This window comes from Rhincodon typus, chromosome 13, assembly GCF_021869965.1.
Source record: "Rhincodon typus isolate 14 chromosome 13, sRhiTyp1.1, whole genome shotgun sequence".
Classification (NCBI taxonomy): Eukaryota; Metazoa; Chordata; class Chondrichthyes; order Orectolobiformes; family Rhincodontidae; genus Rhincodon; species Rhincodon typus.
Window position 1 is genome coordinate 68,232,934 of NC_063344.1, and position 26,770 is coordinate 68,259,703.

The 26,770-nt window shown below is 41.0% G+C and overlaps 1 protein-coding gene and 1 long non-coding RNA gene across 2 annotated transcripts in view; one reads left to right on the forward strand and one right to left on the reverse strand.

Moving 5' to 3' along the window:
- The window catches only part of boka (BCL2 family apoptosis regulator BOK a), a 36,107-nt gene extending 27,200 nt beyond the window's left edge, over positions 1–8,907 (forward strand). Inside the window, exons 4-5 of the mRNA XM_048604368.1 lie at positions 1,249–1,412; positions 5,405–8,907. Of these exons, the coding sequence (XP_048460325.1) occupies positions 1,249–1,412; positions 5,405–5,530 (290 nt within the window). The 3' untranslated portion in view covers positions 5,531–8,907. The remainder of the gene's footprint in view (positions 1–1,248; positions 1,413–5,404) is intronic.
- LOC125484682 overlaps positions 8,068–26,770 on the reverse strand; it is a 27,364-nt gene continuing 8,661 nt past the window's right edge. Inside the window, exon 2 of the long non-coding RNA XR_007263506.1 lies at positions 8,068–12,475. This is a non-coding gene — a long non-coding RNA (uncharacterized LOC125484682). The remainder of the gene's footprint in view (positions 12,476–26,770) is intronic.

A 26,770-nucleotide genomic window follows, 5' to 3' on the forward strand; every position in this document is an offset into this window, starting at 1 on the left:
TGGCCCCATCCCCGCCTCTTCGACCTGTTTGTTTCCTCTCCACCTATCCTCTCCTCTATCCCTCTTCTATCCGCCTCCCACTCTCTCCCTATTTATTTCAAAACCCCCTTCCCCTCCCCCTTTTCTGATGAAGGGTCTAGGCCCGAAACGTCAGCCTCTCTGCTCCTATGATGCTGCTTGGCCTGCTGTGTTCATCCAGCCCTGCACCTTGTTGTCTCGGATTCTCCAGCATCTGCAGTTCCTACTATCTCTGGCCTAACTTCTGCTTCTATTTTCTGTGCTTCTATATTTTATTTCCATCCATTTCCAATTTTCTTTTAAATTATTGAGTGTCTCCTCTTCCTGCATCTTTATAAGCAGAGATTTCCTGTTAATTACTACTTACATCAAAAAATTCTTCCTCATGACCCAAGATGTCTTAGCCAAAATCTTAATTTTGTGTTCCCTAGTCTTTATGCCATCAACTAATGAGAACAGCTTTTCTTCTTCATCTAAATTTGTCTTAATCTTGCATACCTTTAAAAATTCACCACTCTGTATCCTTTGCTTCAAGGAAAACAAACCCTGCTTTTCCAATCTAACCTTGTGGGTAAGTTACCTGAAACCATTCTGGTTAATGTCATCTTCATCCTGTTGAGGACCTTCGCATTCCTCCTTAATATACGGTGTCCAGAATTTTAGGGCATGCCAGGGAGTGCTTCAGTATTTACAGGAAGTTCGAGGAATGAGTCAGTAGCTGCGCGGAATTCCAGGAATTGTCAGCATCTTCAAAGATTCTTAGAAGTTTGTCAACGGACCGAATGGTTTCAAAGCTTTTGATTTCCATAGATAGAGAATAAAGTGGATGCTGGAAATCTATAGGACAAAAACTGCTGAAAAAACTCAGCAGATTTGACTACATCTTTGGAGAGACAGAGTTAGTGTTTTTAGTGCCAAAGACCTTTCATCAGAACCCCACTGATTTATGTGTGGCACAGAACAAATTTAAAAGGATATGGGAAGAAAGCAGGGAAATAGTGAAAGCTCTTTCAGTGAGTTACCCCCCAGGCACATTAGGAAGATTGATCTGCTGTAAGATTCTAGAATTCTAATTCTCACTGAAGGAAAATCATGTGCAGATATCCACCAGCAAATCATATGTTAGTTCTATATGTTGAATTGCCCTGTATGTTTATAGTCCTATATATTGAGTCCTCTCGTATCTTTATGATTCCATATGTTGAGCAATCCTATTCTTCTGTTGTCTAGGTATAACCTGGGGGAAAGTTGTAGCTCTGTATGCTGTAGCTGGAGGACTGGCCATTGACTGTGTGAAACAGGGACAGCCTGCCATGGTACACACAATAGTCGATTGCTTAGGAGAGTTTGTCCGGAAAACATTGGTGACGTGGCTCAGGAGACGAGGCGGATGGGTAAGAGATGCTCTTTTCAATTGCTTTCAATATTTATAATCTTAGCTCATCAGCATAATGAATCAGGATTTTCACCCTAGAAAATGCATTTCTAATTACTTTTCATATGATGAGAAAGATCCCAATTTGATCACCAATTGGGTGCTGTTAGAGCAGTGTTAGGAATTAAAGGTTGCTTCAATGCCCCTGGATTTAAAGAAGAAAAACCAAGCAGTGTTTTCACTCCAAATAGCTGTCTGAAATCTCAATGTACCAATACTGGTTAAGGATTCAGGTTTTGTAACAATGCCTTGCCGTATGTAACAAAAGTAATTTATTGCTATGGAATTCAAAAATTCTAATCCTTATATTCTAATCCATTCCTTGCCTCACCCATCCCATTTTCATTACCTCCTCCATGCCAACAAGAACCTTTTCTAAGGGCCTGCTTCCCTTCGCCTCACCATTGGCAGTCAAGCCTTCATTTGTCTTACTCCAAAACACTGGAATTCCGTCCTTAAATATCTGTGTCTCTCTCAGCCGCTCTCTCCTCCTTTTAAACCCTTCTTTAAAATCAAAAGCGTTGGCTAAGGAAGTTAACAATGGTATCAATTTGATACATTAATGATCTAGATGAAGGAACTGGGCATTCTGGCTAAGTTTGCAGACGATACAAAGATAGGTCGGGGCACAGGTAGTATTGAGGAGGCGGGGATGCTTCAGAAGGATTTGGACAGGTTAGGAGAGCAGGCAAAGAAGTGGCAGATGGAGTACAACATGGGAAAGTGTGAGGTCATGCACTTTGGTAAGAAGAATAAAAGCATGGACTATTTTCTAAATGGGAAGAAAATTCAGAAATCTGAAGTGCAAAGAGACTTGGGAGTTCTAGTCCAGGATTCTCTCAAGGTAAACTTGCAGGTTGAGTCAGTAGTCAGGAAGGCAAATGCAATGTTGGCATTTATTTTGAGAGGACTTGAATGTAAAAGCAGGGATGTACTACTGAGGCTTTATAAGGCTTTGGTCAGGCCACATTTGGAGTATTGTGTGCAGGTTTGGGCCCCATATCTCGGGAAGGATGTACTGGCCCTGGAGCAGGTTCAGAGGAGGCTCCAGGAGAATGGTCACAGGAATGGAAAGCTTAACATATGAGGAAAGTTTGAGGACTCTGGGACTATACTCATTGGAGTTTAGAAGGATGAGGGGGGATCTAATTGAAACTTACAGAATACTGGATGACCTGAACAGAGTGGATGTTGGGAAGGTGCTTCCAATGGTAGTAGAGACTAGGACCCGAGAGCACAGCCTTAGAGTAAAGGGAAGACCTTTTAGAATGGAGATAAGGAGAAACTTCAGCCAGAGAGTGGTGAATCTATGGAATTCACTGCCACAGAAGGCTGTGGAGGCCAGGTCATTGAGTACATTTAAGACTGAAATAGGTAGGTTCTTGATTATCAAGGGATCAAGGGTTATGGGGAGAAAGTGGGAGCATGGGGTTGAGGAACTTATCAGCCATGATCGAATGGTGGAGCAGACCTGATGGGCTGAATGGCCTAATTTCTGCTCCTATGTCCTGTGGTCTTAAATGATGTACAATTCTGATTAGGCCTGAAGATGGGAAAATTTTTGAAATAAGCAGAGGATGACTAGAGGATTGATAAAGAAATAAACATTAGATTTTGAGAGAAAATTAGCAAGGAGTATGGAAACAAAATCTTAGCTTCTAAAGATGGAGTAGTGACAGTGAAACTTGGTTCCTGAGAGGTTGAGATTAAGGAATAACAAAAAAACAAAGACATGGGTGAAACTTTGAACAAGTATTTTGTATCTGTCTTTATAGCAAAAAAAAACAGAAGCAAATCCCAAGAACAGTAGGAAAGCAACAGAGGAAAGGGAGAGATTAAACAATCACAATCATGTGGAAAAAAACTGGGAAAATTAATGGAACTAAAGTCTAACAAGGCCCTGGATGTCCTGGGCTGCACCTAAAAGAAATAGCTGCAGGTTTAGTAGATGCATTGGTTGAAATCTTCCAAAATTTCCTAGATGCTGGAACAGTCCCTGCAGATTGCAAAGCCCTAAAAATAATACCTCTCTTTAAGGAAGAAGGGAGCCAGGAAACTATGGACCAACTAGATTAGCATCTGTCATTGAGAATATGCTAGAATCTATTGTTAAGGAGGTTTTAGCAGGACATTTAGTAAATAATATAATCAGGCAGAATCAATGTGTTTTGGTGTTTAAATTGAGAATGTAGCACGCATGGTAGATAAAGGGGAACCAGTAGATGCAGTGTATTTGGATTTCCAAAAGGCCAGCATTAAAGTGCCACTTCTATTCAAGATTTAGATCTCATGGTGTTAGGGGTGATGTATTTGTATAAATACAGGATTGGCTGACCAACAGGAAACAATGTTGAGATAAATGGATAACTTTTCAGTTGGCAATCTGCATCTGGTTGAGTGCCAAAGTGATTAGTGCTAACACCTCAACTATTTACGATCTGTGTTGACTTGGATAAAGGGACCTACTGTACTGCAGCTAAATGTGCTGATGACACAAAGATGGATAAGAAAGTAAGTTTAAAGGAGGCTACAAAGAGCTTGCAAAGAAATATAGATAAGCTAAGCAACTTGGGGAAAGCTTTGGCAGATGGAATATAATTTGGGAAAGTGTGAGATCTGCACTTTGATAGGAAGAAAAAAAAAGAATGATTTAAATGGAGAGAAACTAAACTTCTGCGATACAGAGGGATCTGGATGTCTTTGTACATGAATCACATAAAGCTAATACGCAGACACAGTAAGTAATTAGGAAGACGACAGGAATGTTGGCCTTAAATACAAGGGGAATGGAGCATAAAGAGTGAAGTTTAGTTAGCCCCATCTAGAATACTATGTACATTTTTTGTTCTTCTTACTTTAATTGAAGCAGTTCCAAGAAGGTTCACTTGGCTGACTCCTGGAATGAAGGGATTGTCTTAAAGGGATTGGTTGAGCAGATTCAACCTATACTCACTGGAGTTTAGAAGAATGAGCGATGGTCTTCTTGAAACATACAAAATTCTGAGGGGCCTTCATAGTGTAGTTGCTGACAGTACCCTGAGAGATTTCCTTTAATGAGAGAATCTAAAATTTGGGGGCTTGTCACAAAAATAAGGGATCTCCAATTTAGACTGAGGTGAGTAAAAGGTAAAGATAAAATCACGATAGTTTCACCATGCCTCAGGTGAGGGAAAGGTTGAGAAAGAGAATCCTTCTTGGTAACCTCAGCTGGTGCAGGAATTGACATCATGCTTTTGGCCTCCCGCTAAATTGCAAACTAACTGTCCACGTGACTAAGCTAACTGACATGGCTCGCACACCTCCTCCCGTTCAGTTAGCATGCTCACTGACCTACACTAGCTTCTAATCTGGCAATGCCTCAATTCAAAAAGTGCTTGTTTTCAACTGTCACACGATTTTGCTGCTTCCTATTGCTGTAACATCCTGCAGCCCCACAACAGTCTGAGATTTCTGCTCGCCTCCAATTCTGATCGCCTCCAATTCTGATCTCTCGAGCTTCCCCAATTTTAAACATTGCACCATAGTAGCCCCACCCTCAAACGACAGGGACGTGATCTCTGGAGTTCTATTCTTAAATCGCTCACCTCTCCATCCTGCTTTAAAACATTGTTTAAAACCAACCAAAGTCTTTGGTTACCTTTGTGATAAAAATATGGATGGTGGTACTTCCCAAAAAACTTTGGAGCATTTCACTATATTTAAGGATTGTGAGTTGTTGTTCAGCATTAACAGAAAGCTATGGTATAGAGTCCAGTACGTGTAAACCTGTGCAATTCCTTGTACTCATCTTATGTTTATTTTATGTCATTTAACAGCTGGTGTCAACTGATGCTTAAGCACAATGGTTTATTTTTATTTCTAACCTGTGTAACATGACACCGAATAAAATAATTCCAAATAGTATTCAGCAGTCAGATGGTGTTTAATAATTCTCATTTGTTCTGATTCTAGGCTGACATAACAAAATCCGTGGTTAACAATGATTCCAGCATCCGGGATCATTGGCTTGTCTCCTTCCTCTGCACCTGTGGACACTTCCTCAAAGCAATCTTCTTTTTCTTTCTGCGGGAGCGATGATTCTAGCTGGGACAATATGGCCACCATTTGCTGTCCTTTTCAAATGTAACACCTAATTAATAACACACCTGAATTAGCAGTAGCAATTGGAAAAAAATTCTACACTTGGCAGAATGGAACATGAATCCTTTCAGTCATTGGCTGAACAGGGAACATGTAAATGATAGTGGAAACTATTACATCAGAATTCTACTGAATTTTTATCAAAGGTTTTGATTTCTAACTGCGTAAAGTTTGATCTCAGAGATGGTAATAGTTTAAAGCAGCAGTGCCAGCTGGTCTGCAAGTGAAACATTTTGTTCTACAGGGGCGGCTACTTTGAAGAATCCAAGAATGAACAGCTGTGAATGTATGGTATTATTTCTTTTTAAGCCGTTGTTCTAAAACCTCCATCTTTGATTGTACAGACTAGCTGCACCAAACAGAAATTCAATTTGGTAAGATGAAATCCAAGAAAATACTCAATTAAATTTTAAGGATGAGGAACCTGGGTATTTACAAACAGTTGGTTTTATTTGGGAGGTGCTAATATCTAGTTATCCCAGATTCAGCTGCTCTGTTTTGGATCTCGTTTAATACTTTTGCATAGCTTTGCGAAAGGAGGAATTACTCTAGGTTTGTTACAATGACTGTTTAATCCATTTATATATAGAGACCTGTCCAGGCTAATGACAATGATGGGGGTAATTTTTCCAGCACCAACCTTTAGTGTTTTGTCTGTCTCAGTAATTTCATTGAATGGGTTAATGCAATTCAAAAATTATGCTTTTATTTCCTTCACTTCCCTTCAAGGATAAATACAAATGTGACCTGGCCCAATGGGCTCATTGTTCCATGTAAGCCATAGCTCAGAAATTATAATATCACTGTGCCCATTTTCAGGCACTAACCAGGTTTCTAAATCTCCAAGATGGCAACAGGAAGTTTGCATTCATTTCGGACTATGTGCCATGTTGATGGAGAATAGAGAACGGCATCCAGAGCGGGTATTAGTCCTTTTTTGGATGCAAGCAGCAGGCCTAATGCTTGATGGAGGTGGACACTGCAACGTGGATTGCTCTGAAACAGCTAATGCAATCAGAAAAAAAAAACAGGTCTACATGCAGCTTAACCATCGGTCCTTTAAAAAGAATGTCTGCACCCCCCCCTCCCCACCCCCAGAAAGTTAGGCTCTTAAAATACTTTCTTGTATTTGAAGGTGGGTGAGACAAGAGTACTCCTCCAACTGCAAATCTATGGACAGTACCCAGTCTCTGCAACCCCATTTATAAACCCCCCACCCCTTCCAAACACTATGCCTTCCCATTTAAGGTCTTGCTAGGGTCACTGCCAGCAACATAGACGTCTGCAATTCCAATTGTGCTTTGAACAAATTGCCTGAGGTTGCCTGGCTGGTGTCTGTTGCTCACCAGTCTCATTTATCTGAAGCCACAGTATCAGGTGCTTTTCAAATAAATAATTGCTAAGACTTTCTCAAACTTTAACTCCTGTCACTCTGAATTACCAGGGAGCCCCTTGTCCTCAGGAATGCATGGCTGACTTTACTAACTGAGAGAAGGTCATCAGGTGAGCACAAGGTGAACAAGTTTGACCTATGCCAAAAATAAAGATGGTCTAGAACATATATGAATACAGAAATAACACTTCTGAATAACAATATAACTGTTATAGATTGGGATGTATTTCAACTCTTTCAACTTTGTATTCACAGTGCCTGTTCAAAGTCTGAATTTTCCTGCCTCATGGAAAGAGGTCTGATAATGTGGGATCACTTCCCACTGTTATGATGTTGTTATTTTCTTTCGGAGGTGAAGCTAGAAGCCTGAATTGGGTGTCCAGTTACAGAGGGCATTCTTCAATAAGACAGTAATGAGTTGACGAAATAACATCACTAGACACAGAAGAAAAAGTAAAAATAAATGAAAGAATTTTAAGACATTCCAAACCATTACTACCTTTTTGCCACTATTATTTAATTGAGTAATTCTGTATCTTTCCCTGAGATGCTTCCATTTTAGTAGTCTAACTTATTCAAAAGATGTTAGTGAATTTGCATTGGGAACTATGTGAGGAAAAGAGCAGGTTAATCGGAGGCACCAGACCAGATGCATGGCACCGTTCAGTTAACTACATCTTAAAACATAGCGATGATGTAGTGACCTCAGTCAGGTCAGGTCAGCAGCAGGATTTGATGCTGCTTCCCTAAGATAATAATTAGTGAACTATGCCTGTGCTGGAACCTGACCTACAACCTGCTCTCACTTTAGGTGGCTTTGCCAGTGAAAATTTTCGCCACTATGGAGTGTCACATCAGTTAGGTCTTAAAATGGTCATTACACCTGAAAGACAAAATGTGTATTCTGTGACAACAACAAAAACAAATTGCTGGAAAACTCAGTAGGTCTGGCATTATCTGTGGAGAAAAAGCAGAGTTAACATTTCAGGTCCAGTGACCCTTCTTCAGAACTTGTATTTTGTTATTCTGTTAATTCTAGAAGTCAATAGGCCCTTACTGTTGTCACACAATTGTGTTCACCTTTAAAGTAATAGTCAAGTTTATTTAGAAGTAGGAATTTTACACCTGAATAATCATAGCAAGTTGATGGTACAAATAGGCAATAAATGTTGACCTTGCCAGCAACTCTCCATCAACAAATTAAAAAAAATTGAAGTTAATAAAGATAGAATTAATTCACAAGAGTTTAAGTTGTTTTAATAACATTTTCCACACACAGTCGGCTAATCAACAAGGCTTTTGATTCATAGTCCTTTGATTCAGGTTTCTTTCTACTCCCAACTAGTTCCAAGTGCATCTGCTTGAAGTTAGGCCAGCGCTAAAGTGCTTAGTAACCATGGTGAGGGATTAGTGAGGTAGAATATTGATAGTGTTAATTTTTGGATTAACTGGTGCAAATCCAACTCAGATAAACCTGTGAAACTGCATGAAAAAAGCACAAAAGGAATGTTACTTCATGGCCAGATACCTCATAGTCTCAGAAAGGATGATAAAGAGGGAGATTTGAACATCAATGTTTCGAAAGATGAGAGTACAGACTTTCAGAGCCAGTTCGATGGTTCAAGCATTTGAAGTGCCAATAAACAGATAATGTTGCACTTTGAGAGAGACCCCAGGTGTACTTGTATACTCGTTAGACAGACAGCCAACATTCTTCCATCTTAAACTGGTTTCCTAACTCTCCTTTAAACCACATACACCATGTTGTATAATGGTGGAATGCACCAATAATCTTAGAAATTATAAGTAGTTTGCATAGGGTATCACAAATTGGCCAAGGAATCAGTTTCTAAACCCTTGATGATTTATTTACGTGTGAATATATGCTAGCACCAATGCAATAAAGTACTGTATTATTTGGTTTTGTGCTGACTTTATTAATAAAGAGTTTTAAATGATTCTCTCTTTTGAGCCCAGGAGCTTGCACTCAAAAGTAAAAAGTTAAGGATTGTCTCAAGATTGGCCATCACCAAAGAAGACTTTGTCAGGCTATTAAAGTACAGGAAGAAGTTTTGGGAGATCTTGAGGTCAAAAATCCTGAGCAAGGAAGGCCATAATTTTTCAACCTGACCCTACTTAATATGGACGGTCTCTTATTACCTCCCAACAGCTGGCAACTTGTCTTCACCTGGTGGGAAAGCTCTTCCATATTGAACCCGAGTCCCATTAATGTTGAAGATTCTGTAAGAGGTTACATCTCTTTAACAAAGATGCTCCATTTTGCTTTGAATTAACAGAGGCAGTTTAAAGCATAACTGTCTTAAAAAGTCCAACCTTCAGATAAACAAAAATGACAAATATTTTCCATAGTAATGATTTTTCTATAACAGTATCAAAATATAACTTTGTAAACATTTATCTACTGCGTTACTAAATGTAGCACAAAATTGTGGCTGATCTGATTATGTCAAATCAACATTCCAGCTAGTTCTGATAGCTTCTAATACCCTTAACAAGAATATATCCACCTCTGCCTTAAAAAAAAATTCAAACGCTCTGTATCTCCTCTTTACACAGGGCTCCAAAGACTCACGACGTTCAGGGAATTTTTTTTGCCTCATCTCATTTTAACCCCTGATTTTTGAATGATGACACTTAGTTCTGGAGTTTTAATTCTTCAACTGTCACTAACTGCTTGTTTTCAGCAAATAACATTTAAACGTTCACAGTTTGAACTTTGGACTCTTTCTATTTATTCATTCACAGCATGTGGGCATCCCCGGCTAGGCCAGCATTTATTGCCCATCCTTAATTAACCAGTGGGCAATCAAGTGTCAACCACATTGCTGTGGGTCTGAAGTCATATGTAGGCCAGACCAGGTGAGGATGGCAGTTTTCTTTCCCTAAAGGAGGTTTAGTGAGCCAGATGGGATTTTCCTGACAATTGACAGTGGATTCATGGTCATCATTAAACTCTTATATTCCAGATTTTTATTGAACTCAAATTTCACCATCACTAATGGCAGGATTCAAACCTGGGTCCCCAGACCATTACCTGGGTCTCTGGATTAACAGTTCAGCAATAAGACCACTAGGCCATCGGCTCACATATCCATGTCTTTATATGAAACAATAATTTTTGTCGTCGGATTATTTAAAATCAGAGATTTTTGTATGTCACTAAATTTTTCTTGCACCTTTTCAATTTTAACATCTTCACCAGACTCTTCAAAAGCCACTGGCATTGGCGTACCTTATTTATAACCAGGTCATTTCCTAATAGCAAATCAACAACTTTATTAGGTAACTTTGACATGACCCTAACAACAACCAAATCAGTGATCAAGTTAAGTTAACTTTACATAATGGAATGGGTTAAAAAATTTTTTATCTCAATTCTATAATTTTCCAGCAAATATAATTGAACCCACTAGTTGATCATTAGCTTCACCTACTGGTACAGTATACCTTGAAGAAACACAATCCAACAGTAAAAATGCTACAGAGTTATCTTTCAACAGTCCACTTTTATCTGGTCTCATGACAAAAAAAAATTGGCTTCCCTTTAATCATACCGTTCAAACAGTCTTTTGAACAACCAAGGTCATACAGTGTTTGGCTAGTTTTTGTTACATTCCAAGTTTCCATATTTGTCTCTGTAAAGCATTAATCCATCATGAGCTGGTTATGATGGCTGCTACTGTCGCTTCTATCATGATATTGCTATTTCAGTTTACCAACAAATAAATCAAAAAATGCATAAGCATAAGAAATGGGAGCTGGAGGTGAGCATTTGGTCCCTTGAGCCTGCTCTCCACTCAGGAAGAACTGACCTCCCCCACTGCGTCTTCTCATTATGCTCATATCCCTAAATTCCTCAGAATCAAAAATTCTATCAATCTCGGTCTTTCATTCCAAATACTCAGAGCTCAGAGAGAAGACATGAGGTGCAGTGCCTCCAAAAAGGTACTGAACACATTCGGAACTCCAAATGGATCCACGCAAGGCTCTGCCCCAGTGAAGTGCTCATTTGAATTCTATTTCCTTCAGGAGGCCAACATTGCATGAGCTGTTCTTATTATTTCTTATACACAGCTTCTGATGATTTGTATAGTGAGAAACCTAGGTTTCTAAAGCACCTTACTACTTTCACTGTCTATGCTCTGATTTCTACAGCTTCTTCATCATCCACTACAGGGTTTTCCAAGAGGTCAGCACTGGACTATTACGCTATTCAGTGGTCTACACATTACTACAAATCAGGTGGGCCACTGGTGGATTGTCCCATTAAAGGTTACTGCATTCAGGAGACAAAAAGTAAATCTCCAATGGACATTTATTTACACATTAGGGGGAGAAATTTTCTATTTTGCTTAAGGTTCACCGTTTAATGCTTATCTGCTTTAACTATGGGATCAAAAGCTTACAAATCACACTATTCATGGACGTTATAAATATATATAAAATCACGATCTAGCCAGCATTACTAAATCAATATCCTGGAACTCCCTCCTACCATAAGGGCTGCATCTGTTCCAGAGAAAGGTCTGCCACACAAACTAAGCATTAAATAGAGCTTGACAGCGTCATATCCATTCCATTAACAAATAAAAACAAATTTACTATACAAGTCAAATAAGTCATTAGTCTTCATTATCAATTTTCAACTTTCACAACAGCTGATGTATCATCTGGGTGGGTTCCTCAAAGATCCTTCTCAGTACATTTCCATGAAAGAATATTTAAAAATTAGGTAATACAGGGCATAGTGAAAACTCTGGGGTAGTTACAGCATATGCTTTTCTGGAAGAAATCAGTTAGTTCCTGTCAAGGCTAATCAATTCCGGTCACACACCTCTGAGGAGTTGACTGGAGTACGGTGAGTTCCAGGACACGGTTACTCACTGCTCCTTCAGTTGGAGATGCTGCCCAAGACAAGATCCAAGTTCCAATTTAAAAAAAAATCAGGAGATCAGGCCTCAAGTAATTTAATGGAAGACGACATCTGGTAGGCATTCCTGAATTTATTATTTACAATTTTTTTTTTAAATGACTGAACAAAAGAAACAGGAATCTTGTTCAACTAGGGGGCAAAGCAAAAATCACATTTCAGAAAGTTTTCCTGATTATCCTAACATCCTACAAAATCAACTGCATGGAAGCGTCAATAAACCTCCAAAGCACCCAGTAACAGTGATTCACAATTAAAATAGTGTGTTTTTTATACAATAAACTATCAAAAACTAAAATTAAAAGCTCCAGCTTCTAAAATCTTCAGGTTTATCACAAGGACGTCGCAGTGTAAATGGTGAGCACTTAGAACAGTCAGTGCATTTAGAGACTGGAGCGAAAATCTGTACGTGAATGGACTGCTATGAACTCCGTGTGTAGGTTATGTGAAGATGCTGCAATAGAGGCTGTTCAGAAGTTGCCATAAAAACAGTTTGCTCCAAGTTCCCTTCTTCTGTAAGTCTGAATGTCCGTGTAATCTGAAAGTAAAGAAACAAATCAAGGAAATGGTGTCTTTGAGAATGATACTTCATGAAAACAAAGAGTAAAGAACATTCCACACTTGCTGTAATACTGTCCACAGGAACTATTTAGCTAATGTGAGACTTGGTTCAGCTAGTAAGGACTTTGATGACAGTCCAAGGTCATCAAGTCTTGTTCCAGTACTTGAATACATAGTCCAGTTTGGCTAAACAGAAAAGTTAAATATTTTTAGTTTTGATGTAGAGCTGACTGGGAGGAGGGTCTGTGTGAGGTCACTGAATCCCTGCAGTATGGAAGTAGGCCATTCAACCCATCAAGTCTACACTGACCCTCTGAAGAGAACACCACCCAGACCCACTCCCTTACCCTACCCCTGTAACCCTGCATTCCCCATGGCTAATCCACCTAGCCTGCACATGCCTGGGCACTATGGGCAATTTAGCATGGCCGATCCACCTAACCTGCACGTCTTTTTGGATTGTGGGAGGAATCCACAGCACCCAGAGGAAACCCATGCAGACTCCACAAAGTTGCCCGAGGGTGGAATTGAACCTGGGTCCCTGGGGCTGTGAGACAGCAGAGCTAACCACTGTGCTGCCCTGTCAGACAAGTTAAGAGGGCAAATGCATGGCATGTGCAGCATAATGTGGATAAACGCGAGGTTATCTGCTTTGGAAGCAAAAACAGGAAGGCAGATTATTATCTGAACAGCGACAGATTGGAGAAGGGGGAAGCGCAACAAGACCTGTGCCATTTTACACCAGTCACTGAAAGTAAGTATGCAGATGAAGCATGTGAGAAAGGTAAATGGTTTGTTGGCCTTCACAGTGAAAGGATTCGAATACAGGAGCAGATTGTACAAGACATTGGTGAGACCACACCTGGAGTACTGTGTGCAGTTCTGGTCTCCTTATCTAACAAAGGCTGTTCTGGACATGGAGGGAGTGCAAAGAAGGGTTACCAGGCTGATTACTGGGATGGAGGTGGTGGTGCGGGGGAGGGAGGGGGGCGGTGGGTGGTGCGAGAGACTGGATCGGTTAGGACTACATTCATTAGAATTTAGAAGATGATCTCATGTAAACCTGTAAAATTTTAAACAGAATTAGACAGGATATGTACAGGAAGGATATTCCTAATAACCAGGACCAGGGATCATCATACAAAGGGAAAAGGCCAAGCTTTTTAAGACTGAGACAAGGAGAAATTTCTTCATGCAGAGGCTGGTGGGCCAGTGGAATTCAGTGCCCAGAAAAAAGTAACGAAGACTTTGAAGAAAGACGTAGATATAGTTCTTAGGACTAAAAGGATCAAAAAGGGGCTGAGGTGAAAGTGGGAACAGGATACTGACCTGATCAGCCATGATCATACTGAATGGTGAAGCAGAAGGGCCAAATGGCCTACTCCTACTTTCTATGTTTTTATTAAACAAAGACCCCAAACGGCTACTTCTGTGATTCAGGTGGGCACTAAATATTTCACAACAATACTGCAACAGGAGGCAAGAGTTCTCCCAGTGTCCTAAACAACAATTCATCCTCAGCCAACACAATCACTAAAAAGATTAAATGACTATTCATCCAATGGTGGTAAAATATTTTAGGCCTTTTATCTGTTCAGCCCAGAACTGTTGCAAAGTTATTCAACATACAAAGGGTTAATATTACATACTGCATAGCCTTGTGCTCGAATAATTTTCAGTCAATGTACTCAATGGAGTTCAGCTGAACAAGCAGCATAAGAAAAAAGCTTCTCATTCAAACTGGTAATTTTGCTTAGCAATACACAATACCAAAAGAATAGGAAGAGTAGGCTATTCAATCTATCAACACCATTCCACCATTCAAGATGATCACCGCTGACCTTATTGGCCGAACATCACTTTCCTGATTACTGTAGTAAATCAAAACTATAATTCAGCCTTATTTATATTCAATGACCCAGCCTCCATCCTGGGTGGGGGAAAAGCTTTCCAAAGAGTAACAACCTTCAGAAGAAATTTCTTTTCATCTTTTCTTAATAGATCCTTAATTTTGAAAGTGAGGTTTTGAGTTCTAGATTCTTCCACAAGAGGAATCATGGTCTTAATATCTACCTATCTCATAAAATTATATGTTGCAGTAAGGTCACTTCTGGTTCTTCTAAACTCTAATAAACTTAATCCCAACCTGTTCAATCTTTTCCATAAAGGCGATTATAAAAACAGAATTTATCATCATTCACTCACGCGTGGGTATCACTGGCTACACCAACACTTAGTGCCCATCCCAGAGGGCAGTCAAGAGTCAACCACACTGCTGTGGTTCTGGAGTCCTATGTAGGCCAGACCAGGAAAGGATGACAGTCTACTTTCCTAAAGGACTTTAGAGAACCAGATGAGTTTTGCTCAGCAATCAACAATCATCGTTAGACTCTTAATTCCAGATTTTCATTGAATTCAAATTCCACCATTGGCTGTGGCAGTATTCGAACCTGGGTCCCCGGAACATTGCCTGGGTCTCTTAACAAATAATCTTGCGGTAATACCATTGGTCAAACGCACCCCCTAAATTAAGAGGCAGTGGGCTATTTGGCTCTTTGAGTCTGCTCTGCCATTCAATATGATCATGGCTGATCATCTAACTCATTGTGTTGGTTCCACTTTCGCCCTATACCCTTTGATACCTCTGGCCACAACAACTATATCTAATTCCTTCTTGAAAACATTCAATGTTTTGGCCTCAATCACTTCCTATGGCACAGAATTCCACAGGTTTACCATAGAACATAGAACATAGAACATTACAGCGCAGTACAGGCTCTTCGGCCCTCGATGTTGCGCCGACCTGTGAAACCAATCTGAAAGCCCATCTAACCTAAACTATTCCATTATCATCCATATGTTTATCCAATGACCATTTAAATGCCCTTAAAGTGGGCGAGTCTACTATTTTTGCAGGCAGGGCATTCCACGCCCTTACTACTCTCTGAGTAAAGAACCTACCTCTGACATCTGTCCTATATCTATCACCCCTCAATTTAAAGCTATGTCCCCTCATGCTAGCCATCACCATCCGAGGAAAAAGGCTCCCACTGTCCACCCTATCTAATCCTCTGATGATCTTGTATGTCTCTATCAAGTCACCTCTTAACCTTCTTCTCTAACAAAAACAGCCTCAAAACCCTCAGCCTTTCCTCACAAGACCTTCCCTCCATACCAGGCAACATCCTGGTAAATCTCCTCTGCACCCTTTCCAATGCTTCCACATCCTTCCTATAATGCGGTGACCAGAACTGTACGCAATACTCCAAGTGCGGCCGCACCAGAGTTTTGTACAGCTGCAACATGACCTCATGGCTCTGAAACTCAATCCCTCTACCAATAAAACCTAACATACTGTACGCCTTCTTAACAACGCTATCAACCTGGGTGGCAACTTTCAGTGATCTATGCACATGGACACCGAGATCTTTCTGCTCATCCACACTACCAAGAATCTTACCATTAGCCCAGTACTCTGTATTCCTGTTACTCCTTCCAAAGTGAATCACCTCACACTTTTCCGCATTAAACTCCATTTGCCACCTCTCAGCCCAGCTCTGCAGCTTATCTATGTCCCTCTGTAACCTACAACATCCTTCTGCACTATCCACAACTCCACCGACTTTGGTGTCATCCGCAAATTTACTAACCCATCCTTCTACGCCCTCATCCAGGTCATTTATAAAAATGACAAACAGCAGTGGCCCCAAAACAGATCCTTGAGGTACACCACTAGTAACTGAACTCCAGGACGAACATTTCCCATCAACCACCACCCTCTGTCTTCTTACAGCTAGCCAATTTCTGATCCAAACCGCTAAATCACCCTCAATCCCATGCCTCCGTATTTTCTGCAATAGCCTACCATGGGGAACCTTATCAAACGCTTTACTGAAATCCAAATACACCACATCAACCGCTTTACCCTCATCCACCTGTTTGGTCACCTTCTCAAAGAACTCAATAAGGTTTGTGAGGCACGACCTACCCTTTACAAAACTGTGTTGACTATCCCTAATCAAATTATTCCTTTCTAGATGATTATAAATCCTATCTCTTATAATCCTTTCCAACACTTTACCCACAACCGAAGTAAGGCTCACTGGTCTATAATTACCAGGGTTGTCTCTACTCCCCTTCTTGAACAAGGGGACAACATTTGCTAGTCTCCAGTCTTCTGGCACTATTCCTGAAGACAATGACGACATAAAGATCAAAGCCAAACGCTCTGCAATCTCCTCTCTAGCTTCCCAGAGAATCCTAGGATAAATCCCATCCGGCCCAGGGGACTTATCTATTTTCACACCTTCCAGAATTGCTAACACCTCCTCCTTATGAACCTCAATCCCGTCTAGTCTAATAGACTGTATCTCAGTATTCTCCTCGACTACATTGTCTTTTTCCTGCGTGAATACTGACGAAAAATATTCATTTAGCACCTCTCCTATCTCTTCGGACTCCACGCACAACTTCCCACTACTGTCCTTGACCGGCCCCAATCTTACTCTAGTCATTCTTTTATTCCTGACATACCTATAGAAAGCTTTAGGGTTTTCCTTGATCCTACCTGCTAAAGACTTCTCATGTCCCCTCCTGGCTCTTCTTAGCTCTCTCTTTAGGTCCTTCCTGGCTAACTTGTAACTCTCAAGCGCCCTCACTGAGCCTTCACGCCTCATCTCTACATAAGCCTCCTTCTTCCTCTTGACAAGAAATTCAACTTCTTTAGTAAACCACGGTTCCCTCGCTCGACCACTTCCTCCCTGCCTGACAGGTACATACTTCTCAAGGACACGCAGTAGCTGTTCCTTGAACAAGCTCCACATTTCAATTGTGCCCAGCCCCTGCAGTTTCCTTCTCCATCCTATGCATCCTAAATCTTGCCTCATCGCCGCCTTTCCCCCAGCTATAACTCTTGCCCTGCTTTATATACCGATCCCTTTCCATCGCTAAAGTAAATGTAACCGAATTGTGGTCACTATCACCAAAGTGCTCACCTACCTCCAAATCTAACACCTGGCCTGGTTCATTACCCAGTACCAAATCCAATGTGGCCTCGCCTCTTGTTGGCCTATCTACATACTGTGTCAGGAAACCCTCCTGCACACATTGGACAAAAACTGACCCATCTGAAGTACTCGAACTATAGCGTTTCCAGTCAATATTTGGAAAGTTAAAGTCCCCCATAACAACTACCCTGGTACTTTCGCTCCTATCCAGAATCATCTTTGCAATCTTTTCCTCTACACCTCTGGAACTTTTCGGAGGCCTATAGAAAACTCCCAACAGGGTGACCTCTCCTTTCCTGGTTCTAACCTCAGCCCATACTACCTCAGTAGACGAGTTGTCATCAAACGTCCTTTCTGCCACCGTAATACTGTCCTTGACTAACAATGCCACACCTCCCCCTCTTTTACCACCTTCCCTGATCTTACTGAAACATCTAAACCCCGGAACCTGCAACAACCATTCCTGTCCCTGCTCTATCCATGTCTCCGAAATGGCCACAACATCGAAGTCCCAGGTACCAACCCATGCTGCAAGTTCACCCACCTTATTCCGGATGCTCCTGGCATTGAAGTAGACACACTTCAAACCACCTTCCTGCCTGCCGGTACACTCCTGCAACCTTGAAACCTTTTTTATGACCTCACTACTCTCAACCTCCTGTACACTGGAGCTACAATTCAGGTTCCCACCCCGCTGTTGAATTAGTTTAAACCCTCCCGAAGAGCATTAGCAAATTTCCCCCCCAGGATATTGGTACCCCTCTGGTTCAGGTGTAGACCATCCCGTTTGTAGAGGTCCCACCTACCCCAGAATGAGCCCCAATTATCCAGGTATCTGAATCCCTCCCTCCTGCACCATCCCTGTAGCCACGTGTTCAACTGCTCTCTCTCCCTATTCCTCACCTCGCTAGCACGTGGCACGGGTAACAAACCAGAGATAACAACTCTGTTTGTTCTAGCTCTAAGCTTCCACCCTAGCTCCTTGAATTTCTGCCTTACGTCCCCATCCCTTTTCCTACCTATGTCGTTGGTGCCTATGTGGACCACGACTTGGGGTTGCTCCCCCTCCCCCTTAAGGATCCCGAAAACACGATCTGAGACATCACGGACCCTGGCACCTGGGAGGCAACACACCAACCGCGAGTCTCTCTCGTTCCCACAGAATCTCCTATCTGTCCCCCGTAACCACTCTCTGGATGAGAAGATTTCTCATTATCCTAAATGGCCAACTCTGAACTCCCCATACCCCGCTTCTTCTAAATTGCAGTGAATATTGTCCAGTCCAGATCCAGTCTCTATTTATAGGTCAGTCCAGTCATCCCAGGAATCAGCCTATTAAACATTCTCTGAAATATTTCCAATGCCAGTATATTTCCAAGGAGACCAAAGTATGTTCACAGTATTCCAGGTGTGGCCTCACCTGTACAGGTCAAGCAAGACCTCCTTATTTTCATACTTCATCCCCTGGGAATGAAGGCCACTCAGTTTGCCTTCCAAATTACATGTTGTACCTGCATGCTAACCTTTTCTGATACATGTAAACGGACAACTAGATTCCTCTATACTGCAGTATTCTACAAACTCCCTTCATTTAAATAATATTCTGCTTCTATTCTTCATACCAAGTGGACTTCACATTTTCCAAAATTGTACACCATCTGTGAATTTTTTGCTCATTCACTTTGCTTGTCCATATTCCTTTACACTCTTTGCATCATCCTTAAAACTTGCTTTCTCATCCAAGTCTCACTTTCATTCATATTTTTGTGAACTGAAACAGGAAGAGATCTGGTTTAAAACAAAAAGATTTCTGAAGGATTACTACAACTTTTGAAAGCAAGTAACCTTACACACATTGTAAGTGCTGGTTACATAAGAGACTGGTTCAAGCAGTAGTCGACAGTTTGCAGAGGAGCTGGAATCAAGGACTGTGTAAAAGTGGAGATTCAACCAGCAATAAGTAGCTGTTTAGTCTGGGGACCAGTGACATTATTGATGATAAAAAAGCTTCTGCCTGCCAACAACCTCGTGACTGGTTCCCAGGAAGCTGAACAGCTTGGTGTTGTGAAGAAAGGGAGGAGGTGTCCATTGGCTCAGGAGTTGTCTTTGTTCTCCGCAGCAGAAATCACCTTAAACCCAAAGAAAGCCAGTTTAGTTTTTCTTCAGCAGTTGCTGTAAGCTGCAACTTCTACAAGTCAGAGACCCATTATAAGTGTGAACTAGTCACCCTGTGCCTCCTAAAAAATGTGAAAGCATCTGGAGAAGGGAGATTGAGAAGCAGCGCTCTGATCAGTACATGAATTCTCAGCAAATCTTGTGAACAGGAAACACTGAGCTGCTTTCCTAGTCTTTCTCTCCACCCATAACACCCATTATTTTTCCTGTCATGCACGCGTGTACGTGTCAGGAGGCATTTATAAAGGGAGTTTATAAGGGGTTAGAAGTCTAACTGGTAGGAGTTTTATGCTGATAGTTCATAATTGTTTACTTGCAGCTAGAATCAATTCATTTGCAATAAATAGTAATTCCTGTTAACTACAGAAACCTGGCTCCGTGTTTTCTGTCAACGTGTCCAAAAGTCAGGTAAATTGGGGAAATTCTGTGTACTTTTAAAAATCTAACTTTCGTTATGGCTCTGGAAATAACAGGGCTCAATTTCCAACATGCTACCCCAAGTGGGCTATTGTAAACACTCAAGATTCCAGCACTGATCCCTGCTATTCACCAGTTACTGTTTGCCAAACAGAAAATGCTCTATCCACATTAATCTATCAAATCACAACACAAGCTGTCATCTTGTGTAATCCGATATGTGGCAATTTACTGAATGACTTTTGGAAATCCTAATACAACTTTTAAGTACAGCCAAGCTTTCAAATACTTCCTCTTCAATTTTTAGCACATTCAATATCTTAACTATCTCATTTCACAATGACTTTTCTCAGACTTGGCGTGGTATAGTGGCTAGCACTACAACCTCACACTGTCACAGACCCGGGTTCTATTCCATCCTCAGGTTCGAATCTACCCTCAGGTGACCGTCTGTGTGGAGTTTGCGCATTCTCCCTGTGTCTGTGTGGGTTTCCTCCTACAGTCCAAAGATGTGCAGATCGCCAAGCTAAATTGTCCATAGTGTCCAGGGATGTGCTGGCTAGGTGGATTAACCATGGGAAATGCAGGGTTACAGAGATACAGTACAGGGTGGGTCTGGGTGCGATGCTCTTCGGATGGTTGGTGTGGATTCAATGGGCTGAATGGCCTGCTCCCACACTAGGGATTCTATGATCTCAGTTGATAAAGTCACATGCAAAGTATTCATTTATTACCTCACTTATGATCCTGACCCCCCAAGCATAAATTTCTGTCCCTAGTAAGTCCCACTCCTCCTCTTACTAGTTTTTAACAACTTGCATGTTTATAGATGCTTGAATTTCCTTTTATGCTAGTAGACAAAATATCGCTCAACATATTTCTTATTTCTTTTCTCTGAAGAACATTCTATATTCAGTCTGCTTCTTACTTGAATGATCAACTTAACATTACATTTTTCTGCTTTGTTACTTACTGTTTTCTTTGTCGAGAGATTTTGCTTGTCCTACTTTTGCACTTAATTGGAATGGACAACTGTATCCATATCATCTCCTTTTTAAAGGCAGCCCACTGTTCTCTTTTTTCTGCTATCCTTGGATTCCAATTTCCCCGAGTGAGTTTTGTTCCTACTGAAATTGGCCTAGCCCTGAATTCTTCTTACTCTGATCTGCACCTTTAAATGATACAAATGATACAAGGCGACACGGTGGCACAGTGGTTAGCACTGCTGCCTCACAGCGCCAGGAACCTGGGTTCGATTCCAGCCTCGGGCGACTGTCTGTGTGGAGTTTGCACATTCTCCCCGTGTCTGCGTGGGTTTCCTCCGGGTGCTCCGGTTTCCTCCCACAGTCCAAAGATGTGCAGGTTAGGCGGATTGGCCATGCTAAATTGCCCGTAGTGTTCAGGGAGGTAGAGGGTGTATATTAGGTGGGTCATAGGGGGATGGATCTGGGTGGGATGCTCTGAGGGGCGGTGTGGACTTGTTGGGCCAAAGGGCCTGTTTCCACACTGTAGGGATTCTAATTCTAATAATCACTGCTCCCTAAATGTTCACCTATTGATACTTAATCCACTTGACCCATCTCATTTCAATGGGATTTATCACTATTTGAATGGCATATTTGGTTATAGGTTGCACTATCAACTGCATGCATTATAATGAACAAAATCCAATCTAAGCTTCAGAGTAGTTAAGGAGTCATTTTGCCAGCAATGAGTAACAGCAGATTGTTGCAGAAGTTTCAGTATTCACAGTTAAAGTGAGAGATCTCAGACTCGTCCTACTGTTAACAAAAGCTCTCCACCTCAATGCCCCATTCCTCCCCTCTTACCTTACAGCTGTTAAATTTGCCCTGTGGGCAACTAGTTGAAAGATGTAACCAATTTTTCAAAGCTTTGCTAACTCGCTTTCTGATCACACAGAGGATAAGTGATCACTTTTGAAGTTAAAATGTCTAAAGCAGGCAAGGATGAGTACTGGAGACCAGTTTTTCTTTGAAAAAAAAGCATTTCCTGTTTGCGCATTTTAATACACAAGCTGTTACTCATTATACATGTTTTCAAAGGTGAACTAAAATTCAATTAGCCTCAATATCTGCAGCCTAGAAAGCGGAGCAGAAATAAAATCGGTGGAGAAAGTAGATACTTTCTAATGTTTATTCATTCACAGGGTGAAGGTATCACTGGCTAGCCAGCATTTATTGGCCAGATGGCAGTTAAAAGCCAACCACATTGTTGTCGGTCTGGAGTCACATGTAGGCCAGAACAGGTAAGGGTGGCAGTTTCCCTCCTTAAAGGGCATTGGTGAACCACATGGGTTTTTCCGACACTCGACAATGGATTCGTGGTCATCATAAGACTCTTAATTCCAATTTTTTTTTTTTTGGAATTCAAATTCCACCATCTGTCACGTTGGGATTTGAACCTAGGTTCCCAGAACATTATCTGGGTCTCTAGATTTACAGGCCAGTGATAATGCCACCAGGCCATTGCCATGCAAATGTCCATTTCACTCAATATCCATCTCTACCCATCTTCTCCCACCCCATGAATGAAAAACCAACAAAATACTTGCTGTCTAGACTTTCAGATGAAGAGTTGGAATGTGGGTGATATGGTGGAAGGCTACAGTGACCCTCAATAACCAGCAACAATCATCAGTAGGAGAAAGGACAAAAAAAAAAGTGAAGTTACAATCCTATGAGCCGTCAGTCCAGTGAGACAGGGATACTGAGGGGAATAAAAAACTCATAAAATGGTCCAGAATAATGCATTTTAGTTATTAAGGTGAACTAAGAACACTGGGAATCCACACTTTGGAGAAGCACAGACAGACATCTGATGGAGGTCTAAAAGAAATGGCACACAACTATTCACTGAATTCCTTTAGGTGAGAGTAGAACTGGTTTATGATTGGGGCAGACATTATCCTTTTATAAAAAGGTAAATAGTCATGGAACCCAAAGCCATTCATGGCAAGAATGATTCCTCACACTAAGTTTGATTATCTGGTTTCAGGTGAGATGTCAAATGTACATATTATTTGAGACAAGATATTACAATTGTGTCTGATAGGCTGGGTGGACCATAAAGTGTTTACTTGTCGTTATGCGCCTGTGCCTTTTCATATTACATCCTAAAAATAACGTAGTCACTGCTGCAACTTAACAGAATGCAACAATTGGTGCACAGTAAGCCCACATATAGCACAGATAGGGAAAAAAAAAATCACATGACATTTGATGTTAAGGGATAGGAAAATGTCAAATCAGAAAACCCATTAGCTTTGACCAGTGCCCTTAAGGGACTTTTTACACCATCTGAGAAGTCAGATAGGTCCTTGATTCAACAGCTCAATCAAAAAACCAAATTCTGAAAACTGAGCCCACAGTAGGTGTTTAAATCTCTAGAGTTGGATTTGAACTCTCATCCTCCTGGGGCAGAGGTACAAGCACCCTCAACCCAGGATGACAAATAAGGGCAAATTCATTAAATATCTATCTTTAGTTTCATTTTGCAATATACTTTGAACGTCAGTACACTTAACGGTGCAACAGAAGAGTATCCTTGAGTCAACAGTGCTGAGGAGTGGCTAAAACCACAATGAGAAGAGAGCAAGCCCAAAGCTATAATTGTGCACTGGAATAATGTGCAGTGCTAAGTATCTTATCTGTCATTGCAATCAGCACCTGCTCACCTCATACACTGAGGAAGGGCCTGCCATGCGACTAATCAACTTAAGCTAGGATGTTGCTGCTGATAGCTATCTACCCACATAACACAAAATGAAACTTAAAATTGACATTTTCCACTAGAATCACTGATATGTTTTTCCTAAACAACTGCATCATTTTTGTTTCACGACATGGAACTATTTGTGGAATTGACTAAAAACAGACCAACAAACATCCCACACTACCCTCGTAAAACAGTTCTGGGCCATGGTAGACTGCAGCAATATTACCAACCAGTGAGTAATACAAAGCCTTGTGTTTACATGGTTCTTACAACTGAAGGCACTATGTTGTTAAATTTTTGAACAATGTACTGAAAATGTGAAAAAAATCTACGGCAGTAATAAAAAGGAAAATAAAACAGGTGAAACTAAGTGATGAATAGGAGACAACATTACTAGAACAGAGTACTGAAAAATTAGGTTATGGGTTCAGGGAAGCTCAGCACAGTAACAGCTTTGGATTGGTCCAGCTGCAGCTTAACACAGACCCTGTGAGCAAAATATGAATAGAAATTTCCAAAAGCCAGCTGCAATGTCTCTATCCTCTTTCTCTCACCCACTCTGTCAAAACCAGAACAAAAAATACATTCAGAGACACTGAAGGAAAGGATTCTAAAACAAAGGAAAGACTGAGTCCAATCAACCTGCCAGTGAAATAAAGACTGTTCATTGCTGTGCAGACAACATTGTGAGATAATTGATAGAAATCAAGAGTACACAGTCAGAACAACTGTATTTGTGTGGTCTGGACTGGTGATACTGATGTGTCTTGCCTTTTTTTTTCCTCCACACCCCCATAGTATTTGCAACAACTGTGTATCTGTGATATTCGTGAATGTGTGCGCATTTAGGGTTTTAAAAAAGGAAGTTGAATAGCAGTTTAGTAATTAATAACCACCTTTATCACTTTGTTAAAGTACCTGTTCTAATAAAGTTACTTTTCCTATTCATAATGAAGCCTGGTGTGTACTACTTTGGTGTTTAAAATTGGAGCCAGTTAGTCAGGTAAATTAATATTTATGATTTAATTAGATTCACAGACATTTGTCATTGCATGTGAATAATGCAGCTCAATTAGTGCACTTTGCACAACTAAGTCGTGACACAACACAGTTAAATCGGTTTGCAAAAGAAACAGGCACAGCCTTGAGCAATTTGTGAATAAGGATAAGTATTTGGGTATCAAGGTCTCGGAGATGGTTGCTGGTGAGGTTAGAATGTGAGGGCTGGTTTGAATCAATTTAGTTTGTATGGTTGGTGATGCAGACATCACAAGGATAATATTGCAGAAATTGAGTCTGAAAATGCCAAAGGTGTCTATCAGTTTCAGTAGTCAAGGGAACGAAGTTGGTTAAATTCAGAAGTGAAAGTTAGATGCTCAGCACAGGATCAATCAAAATACTGACACTGCACAGCTAACCTCAGCCAGCAAGGAGGATAGAGTCAGTGGCTTAGGGGCAGAGTTTCTGGTAAAGGTTGAACAGACTGGCTTCAGTCCCACCTGTGGTAATTTGAAGGATGCTCATTCATAACGCATTCACAATTGGTGCAAGAGGAACAGTTGAAGATGTACAATATAGATACTAGAAATAAAATCAGACTTAATTATCACTGAAAGATGCATGTAAGGAAAATTGTGGTTTGGAGCCATATTTGGAATCTTGCAGTATGTCAGAAGTGATGGCACAAGCTCAAGAGAAGATAGTAGATATGTGGAGAGGTTGAGGAAGTAAATGAGATAGCATGTGTTACGAATCTGATGGGAAGCGTGCACTGGAAATCAAGTATCACTATCCCACAAGTCATAATGCAAGTGTAAATGTTAATCTCCAAAATAGTCAGTCAATCTGTTGCTTTTTAATAGTACTAAGAGAATTTCACCAGGTTTGTTGAACAAATTATTTTTGAGTCTTATTATAAGTAGACTTATTCTTGAAGCAAATGTCAAGACTGGTCAACAGATAAAACATATTCTGGATTTAACTGTCTCCTTAAACCCACGCAAATGCATTCACGCAATAAATAAGATGATACAGCTCTGCAGAATTTTTTTTTTTTATTTTTAAATACAGGATTTTTAAAAAATGGGCAAGAGGGAAATCCAACACTCCCATAGGCCATGGGTTCAAAGCCAAAGGTTAAAGTAGAAAGACATTTCAGTCTAGTCAATTTCCTATTGATGAGATTGAAATGCTGACAGCCATAGAATCAATAAAATTTTCAAGTCAGACTTGAATTCAGATAAGTCACTTAGAAATCTTGATATTCAACGTTCAGGTTCTCACTATTTTATCGGAGATATCTTTTCAGCTGGACCTGCTTTAAGGTTTTTTTGCTTTCCAGGAGTTTGCGGAGTTTTCTGAGGACTCCCCACTCCAAGGTATCCTGGAAAAACAGGAAAACTCCAGAAGACTGTTGCTAGGCAACAGTCAGCACACAGGACGCATCCAGTTTGTCAAGTAATTAAAGCCAAAAACCTCATCTCCTATCTCTCTCAAGTTTTTTGTCTCCTTTCCAAAGTTTCTTGTAAACATGTGGCTTACAGCACGCATTAAGATGTTGGCTTGATTTCCAAAAAATGGAATATCCTTTCAAAATCTCGGTACACTGTCTTAATCCAGAATGTGCAAACAGTTTCATATTCCACTTCCCCATGGTCCACATAAATAAATATAAATGCAACTCCGCCCACCGCCGGCACAACTCTGCCCACCGACGACGCCGACGCAACTCCGCCTACAGCCTCCACAGCCAGCAGCTCCAGAGGAGACAGCAGCACCCAGCCCTGCCGAGTCTTCACCATCCCCCCAGACCTACCCCTTACTGAGGACGAACGGTCAGTCCTCAGTAAAGGGCTCACCTTTGTCCCCCTCCACCCACAGATCAACGAATACCGCTCACGCTTGGACATAGAGCAGTTTTTCCGCCGCCTCCGCCTCCA